The sequence below is a fragment of the Cherax quadricarinatus genome, chromosome 15, assembly GCF_038502225.1.
Source record: "Cherax quadricarinatus isolate ZL_2023a chromosome 15, ASM3850222v1, whole genome shotgun sequence".
In the NCBI taxonomy this organism is placed as follows: Eukaryota; Metazoa; Arthropoda; class Malacostraca; order Decapoda; family Parastacidae; genus Cherax; species Cherax quadricarinatus.
The window spans coordinates 14,287,437-14,300,683 of record NC_091306.1 but is presented as its reverse complement, the minus strand read 5'-3'; the positions used below and the strand labels follow the sequence as shown (position 1 = coordinate 14,300,683).

The 13,247-nt window shown below is 36.7% G+C and overlaps 1 protein-coding gene across 1 annotated transcript in view; it reads right to left on the bottom strand.

Annotated features, from left to right (window-relative positions):
- Positions 1-2,099: 2,099 nt before the first annotated feature.
- LOC128692030 (uncharacterized) overlaps positions 2,100-13,247 on the bottom strand; it is a 50,353-nt gene continuing 39,205 nt past the window's right edge. The window contains exons 9-13 of the mRNA XM_070085169.1: positions 11,939-12,118; positions 11,634-11,831; positions 7,947-8,039; positions 7,511-7,609; positions 2,100-3,443 (exon numbers count right to left, since the gene is read on the bottom strand). Coding sequence (XP_069941270.1) covers positions 2,988-3,443; positions 7,511-7,609; positions 7,947-8,039; positions 11,634-11,831; positions 11,939-12,118 — 1,026 coding nt within the window. The 3' untranslated portion in view covers positions 2,100-2,987. The remainder of the gene's footprint in view (positions 3,444-7,510; positions 7,610-7,946; positions 8,040-11,633; positions 11,832-11,938; positions 12,119-13,247) is intronic.

Below are 13,247 nucleotides of genomic sequence, written 5' to 3'. Positions count from 1 at the left end.
ATGTTCTGTATATCAGGGCTACTCAACTACTATGAGCAAAGATCCACTTGGACAATACCAATGTATGCAAAGGTCCGGATACATTTTTCACACGCAATCAGGGTCCAGGGTCGCCAGGCTTCCCAACCCACATGCAGCCAAACTCTTTTTCCAAGATGCCAAATAGGTCAACATTATTGCACAAGTGATAATTACCAATATGAATTATCATTGAATGGAAGAAAATATCACTATTTAGCTATTTAGCTAAGCTAAAATACTGTATTCCATTCAGTGTATGGATGCCATTCACAATAGTGTATTAATCCCGCTCTTGTTTACCACCTGATCCTGAACGTGGTAACACCTGTTATTTAAGTAAGCTTTCTCTTGAAGCTCGCCGTCCAACTACAATACTCAGAAGGTTGGGATTCGGACCGCGGGCCGCCAATTGAGTAGCCCTGCTGTATAGTGTATACATACAACAATGACCATGCTTTGTATACACAGAGCCCTGATACCCAATCACATCTCTTAAATTAAAACAGCAATGTTACGTTGACGCTCTTACTGAACAGTGAGACTTGTTCAATCCTCATGTTATCATCTCTGCCGTTGTTGATCTGGCGTACTACAGGTAATGAGTGTGGGCTGTGTACATATTCTTTCTAAATGTTTCAAAGAACGTGGCGGTTTTAGGCTGTTTAAATATCTCAAAGAACGTGGTAATTTTAGAGTGTATAATTATGCCGAGATACTTTCTATGCTGCGGCAGTGTACTATTTGTGCTGAAACTATAATAATGTGTGTTGAAGCTACAAAAACTTGTTTTGAAGCTACAGTGAAATGTTTTGAAATTACAGTGACATGTTTTGAAGCTACAATAACATGTGTTGAAGCTGGACCACATATCATTAAATCAATCAACGCATACAGCCTTGTCGCCCCTATCCTCGCTGCACTCAGGTGTACCTGGAAAATATCACAGATAGATCACTTGAGCTTCAATGATTTAATCCGCTGTAGATCAAAAGAAAAGAATGCAATAAAAAGTTAGAGAAAGAAATATGGTTATCACACAACTTAAGCCCCAACCATGCAGAGCTGATGACAGCCAGGAGTGTCCAGGTGAAGTCACCAGTAACCAAGCAGTCAGTGTTTGGTGCCAGAGATGTAATGAGTGTTGCATCCCAGGCACACAACACCTTTCCCATTTTAGAACATCTGTTTTTGAAATTTTGCGCAACGTCCATTTTTAAACGATTCTTTTCTTCAAACCATGTTTTCTTTAAGTTGGGTCAAGTTAATTTAGGTTAGGTTAGGTTGGGTTATATATACTTACAAAAAACGTGCATCTAACCACAGATAAACGAGTTAGAAAAACACATCACGATAGATCTAGTAACGAGGTGGTCAAAGAAAATAAAAAACATTAAAATCTTGAACATTTACGTCCGTTGGTGCGAGAATGAGTTGAGAGAGTCTCTACCTCTGAGGACGAAGTTTTTGAAATGTAAATATTGACATGTATAAGTCATGCAATTTTCAGTCCAACAAATTCATAAAGTATCACCAAATGTCTTAACATGAGAGTGGTAAGAGAAGAAAAAATGTGAAACTCCTGAAGGTGAAGGATTTTTGTTTTGCTTTCTTCTACAAGTGTATTAGTTCTGGTAACATTCACAGACCGAGGCTGCGGGAAGAAAAAGACAAGTTTCAAAGCAAGTTTTAATTGTGTAGAGGGAATCGTTGTACCATTAAAAGCTTGTTTTTCAAATTATAATCTGTGTGTTCATGCATGTTGGCTATACTTGGTTTCCTCCAGATCAAGACATCCTCGTATCAACCCACTGACCACTGCTGCTCCAACCAGCTTACAGCGACACACCTTTTTCTCGGTGCTGGGTATTTGTGTACCAATATTTTTTTTTTATTAAAAAAAATAGTATAGATATATCGTAGTAAATAAACTACAATATTCCGAATTATAACTCAAGCTTTTCATGCAGGTAGAACTTCTGAACTGGCGAAGGCTCTTTATCCATGGAATTCTTTTTATCTTTTCTTTGTTATTTACTTGTTCAGGAAACAAAAAAATGGTCTCATGTAAACCAAGAAAGTATAAATAATGTTTATTGAGATGATCGTATGTATATAATTACACGTACATGTCTACATGTATATGATTACATGCATATGTAGAAAGAAATTAGATGAAAACTCTCAACATTTACTCTGTGGGTAAAGAAAAATCTTTTAGATAAAAAAAATGTCAGTGCCTAATAAATTAATAAATGTTAAGAATTACATATAAATTAAAAGTTAAGAATTAAATACATTTGCACCAAACGAGGTGGACTGAGATGCAGTGATAAATTATAACATGAGTATTTCTATCTGTAAGAACAATATGAATGATGATATGACAGGTAAATGTTCAATAGAATGTCAGTGTTCGCCTCCTGAGTGATAGATTTAGTCACTTTCCTAGCAAATTGATCCAGCACTGTGAATCTCAAAACGAAATAATGAATGTCTTAAACCCCTTGTCTTCCAAGATTTTTATATTAATGTTATCTGTAAGGTCACGTATGTTACTTTTATATAAAGTTAACATATATTTATTACATCCATAACCATCTTTTCAACATTGTATTTATATCATATCACTTAACAAATTTGAAACTACATGCTAAGTCAAATTTCACATTATAATTCATACGTTAAAATGTTTATTCGAATGATAATCAACAATCCAAGCTTAACAAAATTTATTTAACCAATGCATTTCTGGCTTCTCTATTCAACTGATTAATAAATTTTTACAATGGAACTTGGAGAAATACACCTCTGTTATGAGTCATCTAAGGAACTCGAAATATTACAATAAACAATGTACAATATGCATAGACTTAGTGATGAATAAATTGTTAATATTTATTTTCTTATTTATTTTAGCAGTCGTAAAAATATATTTCTGAATGTTTTATATTCATATTTACAAGAATCTACGCTACACGTTTACGTGTAAATGTTTTAGTTCCTTTTGTGTCCTTGGTACTAGTTCCTTGCTTATCCTTGGTGTTAGTTCCTTGCTTGCCCTTGGTGTTAGTTCCTTGCTTATCCTCGGTGTTACTTTCTTGCTTATCCTTGGTGTTAGTTCCTTGCTTATCCTCGGTGTTAGCTCCTTGCTTATCCTCGGTGTTAGTTCCTTGCTTGTCTTTGGTGCTAGTTCCTTGCTTGTTCTTGGTGTTAGTTTTTTGTGTATCCTTGTGAGTGTGGACGGTGAGGGTGCCTTCCTGGACCCACCAGCCGTGCAGACACTTAGGTACAGGTCCAGGAGCAGTGAACTCCACTCGACCCACCTCTGTGAAGGTGCAGGCGTCCAGGACCAGGATGCACACCTGTTGGTCCAGACCCTTGGCTCGCAGCAGAGCTGACAGCACAACACCATCATCTTCCCGCTGATCAGACAACGAATGGAAGAATAACAGTGACAGTAGATGCCACAAAGGGATGAATTAAAGTTACAATAGAAGCAACACAGGAAAAAAAATAAGTCACAGCAGATGTCATAAAAGGAAGAATAAAAGCCACAATAGGTGCAACTAAGGGAAGAATACGGCACAGTACCGCCACCGGAATAACTGAGAATTAAACCTCAACTTGGAGATGAAAACTGACGGGGTTTCGGCCCCCTCCCGGACCATTATTATGTAACAACTTGATAATGGCCCAGAATGGACCTAAACGTCATCAGATTATCGTCTTTGGTTTGTGGGAAAATTATTTAAGAACAGTGTTCCTAATTAAGACTTTTCGAGAGCCAATATGCGGTTGTGAGATGCAGTAAACTTGAAGCATATTAAATATCAACTTTCATATCATGTAGGACTTGAGTCCTGGAAGTGGGAAGTACAAAGTGGGAAGTGCAAAGGATGTTTTTGGGATATTGGCTGTTTGGAGGGACATCTAAAGTGTCGTATTTGAGCGCCTCTGCAAAGACAGTGATTATGCATGTATGTTGGTGAAAGTGTTTAACGATGATGAAAGCTTTTTCCTTGTTTTGGGTTACCCTGCCTCGGTGGGAAACGGGCGACGTGTTAAAAAAAGAAGGTTTTGGGGGCGAGGGGCTTGGATTTCCAGCAAGCATGCGTGAGCGCATTAAATAGGAGTTTAAATAGGAGTGAATGGAGACGAATGGTTTTTGGGACCTGAGGAACTGTAGGAGTGTGATCAAGGTAATATTTTGTGAAGGGATTCAGGGAAACCGGTTAGCTGGACTTGAGTCCTGGAAATGGGAAGTACAATGCCCACACTTTAAAGGAGTGGTTTGGGATATTGGCAGTTTGGAGTGACTATCTAAAATGTCGTACCTGGGCGACTCTACAAAGACAGTGATTATGTATGAGTTATAGTGAAAGTGTGGACTGATAATGAAAGCTTTTTTTCTGTCTTTTTGGGTTTTTCTTTCTTTCTTTCGTGACTACTCACACGAGTAGTCACGAAAGAGTGTTAATCACGAAAGCACTTGGAATTTCACTATTCTTTCACAGTGGTTGTTTTGCATATATATATATATATATATATATATATATATATATATATATATATATATATATATATATATATATATATATATATATATATATATATATATATATATATATATATATATATATATATATATATATATATATATATATATATATATATATATATATATATATATATGTCGTGCCGAATAGGCAGAACTTTTGATCTTGGCTTAAATAGCAACGCTCTTCTTGCCATATAGGACAAGTGAAAATTTGTGTATGCAATAATTTCGCCAAAATCATTCTGAACCTAACGAAAAAAATATATTTCACTGTGTTTGTTTAGTATTAAATTATTGTAAACAAATCTAAAATATATTTAGTTGGGTTAGGCTAAAATAAATTGTTCTTGTTATAATAAGGTTAGGTAAGTTTTCTAAGATTCTTTTGGAGCAAAATTAAAAATTTTTACGTTAACATTAATGAAAAAAATATATCTTTAAACGTATAAGAGAAATTTTTAGAAAGGACTTAATTTTAAATGAGTTCTTGCTAATTGACCAGTTTTACATATTCGGCACGACATATATATATATATATATATAATTATATATGTATATATATAATATATATATATATATATATATATATATATATATATATATATATATATGTATATATATTTATATTTTATGTATGTACATATACAGACGCTACCCTACCTACGAACATTCGAGTTACGAACATTCGGACATACGAACAGACTGCCGTGTTAGATAAAGTTTCATTTGCAATACTTCCGCAAATCCGAGCGCATTCTGCGTGGTACGACGTTCTGCCGCAACCGACGCCGGGCAGACCCTCTCCCCCAGCAGCCCCACTCAACCTCCGATCTTCCTCTCATCCATCACCTCAAGTTTATTGTACCAATTAAAAAGGTAAGGACTTTTTTATTACAATATTTACTATTAAAATATGCTTTAGTATTAAGAACCGTACATTACTGATATTGAACATTACAGTAATTGAACATTACTGATATTGTACAGTATTGTCTTAAGTTTTCAACGAACAACGGCACAGAGAACAATAATAATAATGATACTAATAATATTAAAAACATCAATAATAATCGTAACAATAGAAAAATGGCAAAATGATGACTTACGAACAATTCAAGATATGAACAACCTTTTGGAACGTAACTTGTTCGTAAGCTGTGGGCATCTGTATAGAGAGAGAGAGGGGGAGAGAGAGAGAGAGAGAGAGAGAGTTTTTATGAAGATAGTGAGGCTCAGGTTAGGGTGTGTAGGAGAGAGGGAGACTACTTCCCAGTAAAAGTAGGTCTTAGACAGGGAAGTGTAATGTCACCATGGTTGTTTAATATATTTATAGATGGGGTTGTAAAAGAAGTAAATGCTAGGGTGTTCGGGAGAGGGGTGGGATTAAATTATGAAGAATCAAATACGAAATAGGAGTTATCACAGTTGCTTTTTGCTGATGATACTGTGCTTCTGGGAGATTCTAAAGAAAAGCTGCAAAGGTTAGTGAACGAGTTTGGGAGGGTATGTAATGGTAAAAAGTTGAAAGTGAACATAGATAAGAATAAGGTGATGAGGGTATCAAGCGAATTAGATAAAGAAAAATTGGATATCACATTGGAGGAAAGAATATGGAAGAAGTGAATGTTTTCAGATATTTGGGAGTTGACTTGTCAGCGGATGGGTTTATGAAGGATGAGGTTAACTATAGAATTGATGAAGGAAAAACGGTGAGTGGAAGGTTGAGGTATCTGTGGAGACAAAGAAAGGAAGGTACGAGAGTATAGTGGTACCAACACTATTATATGGGTTGTAAATGCTGCAGCGAGGAAGCGGCTGGAGGCAGTGGAGATGTCCTGTCTAAGGGCAATGTGTGGTGTAAATATTATGCAGAGAATTCGTAGTGTGGAAATTAGGAGGTGTGGAGTTACTAAAAGTATTAGTCAGAGTGCTGAAGAGGGGCTGTTGAGGTGGTTTGGTCATTTAGACAAAATGGAACAAAGTAGAATGACTTGGAGAGCGTATAAATCTGTAAGGAAGGAAGGCGGGGTAGGGGTCGTCCCTGAAAACGTTGGAGGGAGGTAGAGGAAATTTTGTGGTCGAGGGGCTTGGACTTCCAGCACGCGTGCGTGAGCGTGTTAGGAGTGAATGGAGACGAATAGCTTTTGGGACCTAACGAGCTGAAGGAGTGTTAGCAAGTTAATATTTTGTGAAAGGATTCAGGGAAACCGGTTAGCTGGACTTGGGTCCTGGAAATAGGAAGTACAATGCCTGCACTTTACAGGAGGGGTTTGGTATATTGGCAGTTTTAAGGGACATCTAAACTGTCGTATCTGAGCGCTTCCGCAAAAACAGTGATTATGTATGAGTGATGGTGAAAGTGTTGAATGTTGATGAAAGTTTTTTCTTTCTTTTTGGGTTTTTCTTTCTTTTTTGGGTCACCCTGCCTCGGTGGGAAATGGCCGACGTGTTAATATATATATATATATATATATGTATATATATATATATATATATATATATATATATATATATATATATATATATATATATATATATATATATATATATATATATATATATATATGTATATATATATATATATATCAGCTGTTACTACCTAAATGTAAAGAAAATAGGAAAATACAATATCCTAAAAAATAAAATAAGCATTGTCTTAAATTAAAATATGTAATAAAAGAAATGAAATCCTAAATAAAGATGCCAATACTTTTGAAAAAAAATTATTTCTACTCTTTTCCGTTGCGTTGAAGGACGAAGACGTGTTTAACGCTTAAAGAAATATGATATTAACAACAAGAGTAATAATAATAATAATGACAATAATAATAATGATAATAATAATAATAATAATAATAATAATAATAATAATAATAATAATAATAATAATAATAATAAAGCAATAATAATCATGAGTGTAGGTAAGGTTACCTGAGCTCCAGGTGTAGGTACGAAGATAGGCTCCGAGGGATACACATTGTGTTCACTCCACTCCAGGTGGGTCTTGTTCACCACGTCTGCCTTCACCAGCTGACGCCACACACACATTTGTATCAGTACCACACGTGCAAAATGGGGATAATTGTAAACTTATCAGCACACCAGTAATGAAATTTATATATAAAGGTAATTTACCACAAAAGGGAAAACAGTTAAAAAATACCATAAATCACATCGGTACTAATAACTTATCTATCCTTTATCTCCCTTGAAGCCTATACAACCTTGAAGCCAATTCAACCTTGAAGCCTATACAACCTTGAAGCCTATACATATAATGGTAAAGTATAAAATAACATACAAATCCCAGCCTGTTAGACCTTACATGGCTTGTTTCAACTAGATTGTTAGTACAGACGCCACCTACCGTGCCGGGGCTCCGGTGATCAACATCACTGCAAATAGCGTAGAAGTACCGGTAATGGCGGCCGTTGTGTTCGTCGTAGTGGATTCTTGGCACCTGTGAAACACAGTAGAAGTTACCACTGCTGTGACACAAGGTGTATTACACAGCTTTGAACAGGATTTAATAAAAAAAATTATTCACTGTAGGACAAGTGAATCAGTAATTATTGAAACAGGCTCTTAAGGATGTGGGTGTGGGATTGAGCTCCAGTTCTTGGACCCGCTTATCATTTACTTGACTAATGTTGAAAACTACTTTTCCTTGGACAACGTAAGTTAATGTACTACCTAGTGCTGACACTACTGTCATGGTGCAGAAGCTAAGTCAACAGTGGCATTCACAGGAAGTGCCTTGATACTGGTGAAGGGTTCTTGATCTAAAGAATTGGAGCTATCTTTCTCTTCCTCCTATCAAACCTGATAGCTTCCCATTCCCATGGGGAACAGCTAAATCCATAAGGGTTTAGCCTTTTAAATGAATTTATTTATTTATTTTATTTATTTAGTAATTTAAGCATACATACAGAGGTACAAAAAATACAGGTAAGAGCAGCATGCCAAAGCCACTTATATGCATAGCATTATGGGCTGGCTTAAAATTAACTTAAGATTAACTAAGCAATGATGAAATCAGTGATAAAACATTATTGTAAACAGATAACTATAAAGCACAAATGAGTATTACAAAGACAGGTCATATGGTTGCATGCATTGCTGTACATTCAGTCGAATGGAGTATTCTGTTAGGTAGTGTATTTAAAAAAAATAATAAAGTTATATTGGGTCCTAGGTTTAACATTTGTGTGATATAATTGTGAGTAACATATAGGATATACAATTTATTAGGTTCAGTTATTCAGTATTTATTTGGTTTTGAGTGAGTAAGTGATCTTTGAGAAGAGACTTGAATTTATAAACAGGTAGTGTTTCTTTTATATTTACAGGTAATGAATTCCAGATTTTAGGGCCTTTTATGTGCATTGAGTTTTTGCATAGCGTGAGATGGACACGAGGAACATCAAAGAGTGATCTGTGCCTTGTGTTATGGTCATGTGTTCTGTTGAGGTTGGCAAGGAGATGTTTGAGGGGAGGGTTAATATCAGAGTTAAGTGTTCTATGTATGTAATAGGTGCAATAGTAAGTATGGATGTTTTGTATGGTGAGTAGGTTGAGTGTTTTGAATATTGGTGGAGTGTGCTGCCTGTAGTGAGAATTTGTTATCATTCTAACTGCAGCCTTTTGTTGGGTAATTAGTGGTCTGAGATGGTTAATTGTTGTTGAGCCCCATGCACAAATTCCATAGGTGAGATAGGGGTAAATAAGAGAGTGATAAAGGGCCAGGAGGGCTGACTGTGGAACATAGTACAGTATCTTCGATAGTATGCCTACAGTCTTGGAAATTTTCTTAGAAATTTGTTGTATATGTGTATGAAATTTGAGTCTATTATCGAGGTGGATTCCTAAGAATTTTCCCTCTGTTAGCTTTGTGATAGGTGATCCGTTTATTGTTATGTTAAGAGGGACATCTGTAGCTCTGTTACCAAACTGAATGAAGTAGGTTTTGTCAATGTTTAGTGTAAGTTTTTTAGTCCTCATCCAGGTAGATATTTTCTGTAATTCGGTGTTTACAGTATTGGCTAGCGTGACTGGGCTCGGGTGAGAGAAGACGTATGTAGTGTCATCTGCAAATAGTGTGGGTTTGAGTAATTGCGAAGCATTTGGAAGGTCATTTATGTATAGGAGAAAGAGAAGAGGGCCAAGGACACTTCCCTGTGGGACACCAACTGTAATTGGTTGCGCAGAAGAGTTTGCCCCATTTGCGTACACATATTGGCTTCTGTTGCTGAGGTAAGACTTGAGGTAGTTGAGGGAGTGCCCTCTAATACCATAGTGTGACAATTTTACGTGGAGCAAGTCATGGTCAACTGTATCAAAAGCTTTACGTAAGTCAATGAAGATCCCCAGTGGGACTTCTTTTTTCTCTATTGCAGTGTATATATGTTCTAGCATGTGTATAATAGCATCATTAGTATTTTTATTAGGCCTGAATCCAAATTGGCAGGGGTTGAGAATGTTTTGGGAGATGAGGTAGGAGTAGATTCGTTTATGAATTAATTTTCGAATATTTTTGAGAGAGGGTGTAAACTGGATATTGGCTTATAGTTATTCAACTCTGTTTGGTCTCCTCCTTTATGGATCGGGGTGACCCTTGCTATTTTGAGAACTGTAGGGAAGGTGGAGGATTCAATGGATTTGTTAAAGAATGTTGCAATGATTGGTGATAATACTTGTGACGCTTTTTTGTATATAAAGGGTGGTAAGGTATTTAAATCTCCTGCCTTGTTTTTCAGTGCGTTGATAATAAGGGAGACTTCGTATGGGTTAGTCGGAGCTAGGAACAGTGTGTTCGGGTAGTTGCCAGTGAGGTAGTCATTTGGTGGGGTATCTGAGCTTGGGATTTTATTGGCAAGGTTTTGACCTATAGTGGAGAAGAAATCATTGAGTCTGTTTGCTGTTTCTGTTGGTGGGAGTTGGGGTTCATCTGATTTTGCTAATTTTATTTCGCTATGTCGTGATATCTTTTTTGTTCCCAGAATTTCTGATAGGGTCTTCCAGGTCTTTTTTATATCACCTCGTAAGTTGGATAATCTGTTCTCATAATACAATTTTTTTGCCCTTCTTATCAGGCTGGTTAGGATTGACGAGTAACGTTTTGTTTGGTCTCTGGTTATGTGACCCATTCTGTACTGTTTTTCATATCGGTGTTTTGTATTTATGGATTTGAGAATGCTGGGTGTTATAAAGGTATTGGGTCTTTTTTAGAAAATTATTAAAACATTCGTCAATATCTGTATAGATTTCTAGCTCAGTGTGCCAGTCAATGTTTGTTACTGCTGTTGTGAAGTTATTAATGGCTGCCTCATTGTGAAGTCTGAAGGTGACTTTAGTAGTGTCTTGGGGTATTTTACCAAGAGTTGTTATGAGGAAAGTAGGGTAGTGGTCTGTGGTATTATCTGTAATTATGCCTGATTTTAAAGGGGATATGGTGTTGGTTCAGATGTGGTCAAGTAGGGAAACACTAGTCTCTGTAACTCTTGTAGGTTTTGTTACTGTTGGTAGCAACATGCAGTTACTCATTGTGTTTGTGAATTCAGTAACGTGTGGGTCCTGGTCTTGCAGGAGATTTATATTGAATAACAATAATAATAATAATAATAATAATAATAATAATAATAATAATAATAATAATAATAATAATAATAATAATAATAATAATAATATAATGATAATAATAATAATAATAATAATAATAATAATAATAATAATAATAATAATAATAATAATAATAATAATAATAATAACAATAATAATATACCTTCTCATGCCTCCCCTCTTAGTTTGTTCATTGAATTCCTTCACTATCAATAAACTGAAGACTTTATGTCTATAGCACATTAAGGTGAACAGCTTCCACCTGTGTCCCTAAGTTGCACTTCTACTTGAATAGTCTGACATTTATTTTACAGATGAGATGAAGCTTTAAGTGACCACCCAGACAGTGACATTTAGTCAGAGAAAACCACCATGTCAATACTTTGGATGTGATATTATTTATTATATCTGTTGTACAGGAGTATAGGTGTCTTACCTCACATCCAATGTCCACAATAAGTTCTGGTGTGACGTAGACGAGGTTCTTCTTGGCCCAGCGTGCGTGGCAGCTGGTATTAGGAAGGCTGATGAGATTAGCATTGGGCTCAGCGTTCTTGTTAGGGTGGAGGGGCAGCACCCATCTCTTGGGCCGGCCTCGAAACATCTGGGCGAATGTCGGGTCATAGGCGGCGTTCTGGCGACAGTAAAACTCACATATATATGGTGATTTACAATGCTAGTTTTAGAATTTCTCCAAACTGAAAGAATTCGAACCTGACCTTAGGTTGTTCATAGCCTCACCTTGAGCGCCTCGACGAACATACACTGCAGCATCTCGGCGTTCTTGTAGGAGGCAATGTCGAGCACGATGTGGTCGCTGTCCTCGTAGGCGTTGATGGTGTGCAGGAAGAAGAAGGTCTCAGTGACATACTGTGTGTTGGTGACAGTTCCTGTTTCACGACTCACCACGTGGATCTTAGTCTATGGCAAACACAAACTTATATTCATTATTAATCATCAACTACACAGATTGTTAGTATGTTTAAATGTTAATATTTTTGTTAATTATAAAGGTAAAAATCTTTGTTAAACTAAGGCATATTGTAGACAGTATATGCTCTAACACACAAAAATCTTTTAAATTTAAAGCTGGCAGACTGATTAAAATCGAAAATATTTGAATATAGAAGAGTTCCATTCATTTTGCACAGTTCTGGAAAAAAAATTCAGTTTTCGCTCCAATTTTTCATTTTTTTTTTTAGCAAATTTTAATCAACTAATATTGGAAAAGTTACCTTCCTCTACGAAATGCAATAATTAAGCAGGCTTTCAGTACTCGGATTAGAGTCAGTAAAGTACTTGTTTTGCATGCCTGAGTAGAGGCCTAATTTATTGCAGTACATTCCCGAGGACAGCAAGTGGAAGAATGTTATTAAATATACAGCAAAGGCTTTATAACAGCGGATGGGTCTATGAAAGATGAGGTGAATCATAGAACTGATGAGGGGAAAAGGGTGAGTGGTGCACTTAGGAGTCTGTGGAGACAAAGAACTTTGTCCTTGGAGGCAAAGAGGGGAATGTATGAGAGTATAGTTTTACCAACGCTCTTATATGGGTGTGAAGCATGGATGATGAATGTTGCAGCGAGGAGAAGGCTGGAGGCAGTGGAGATGTCATGTCTGAGAGCAATGTGTGGTGTGAATATAATGCAGAGAATTCGTAGTTTGGAAGTTAGGAGGAGGTGCGGGATTACCAAAACTGTTGTCCAGAGGGCTGAGGAAGGGTTGTTGAGGTGGTTCGGACATGCAGAGAGAATGGAGCGAAACAGTGACTTCAAGAGTGTATCAGTCTGTAGTGGAAGGAAGGCGGGGTAGGGGTCGGCCTAGGAAAGGAGGTTTTGTGTGCGAGGGGCTTGGACTTCCAGCAGGCATGCGTGAGCGTGTTTGATAGGAGAGAATGGAGACAAATGGTTTTTAATACTTGACGTTCTGTTGGAGTGTGAGCAAAGTAACATTTATGAAGGGGTTCAGGGAAACCGGCAGGCCGGACTTGAGTCCTGGAGATGGGAAGTACAGTGCCTGCACTCTGAAGGAGGGGTGTTAATGTTGCA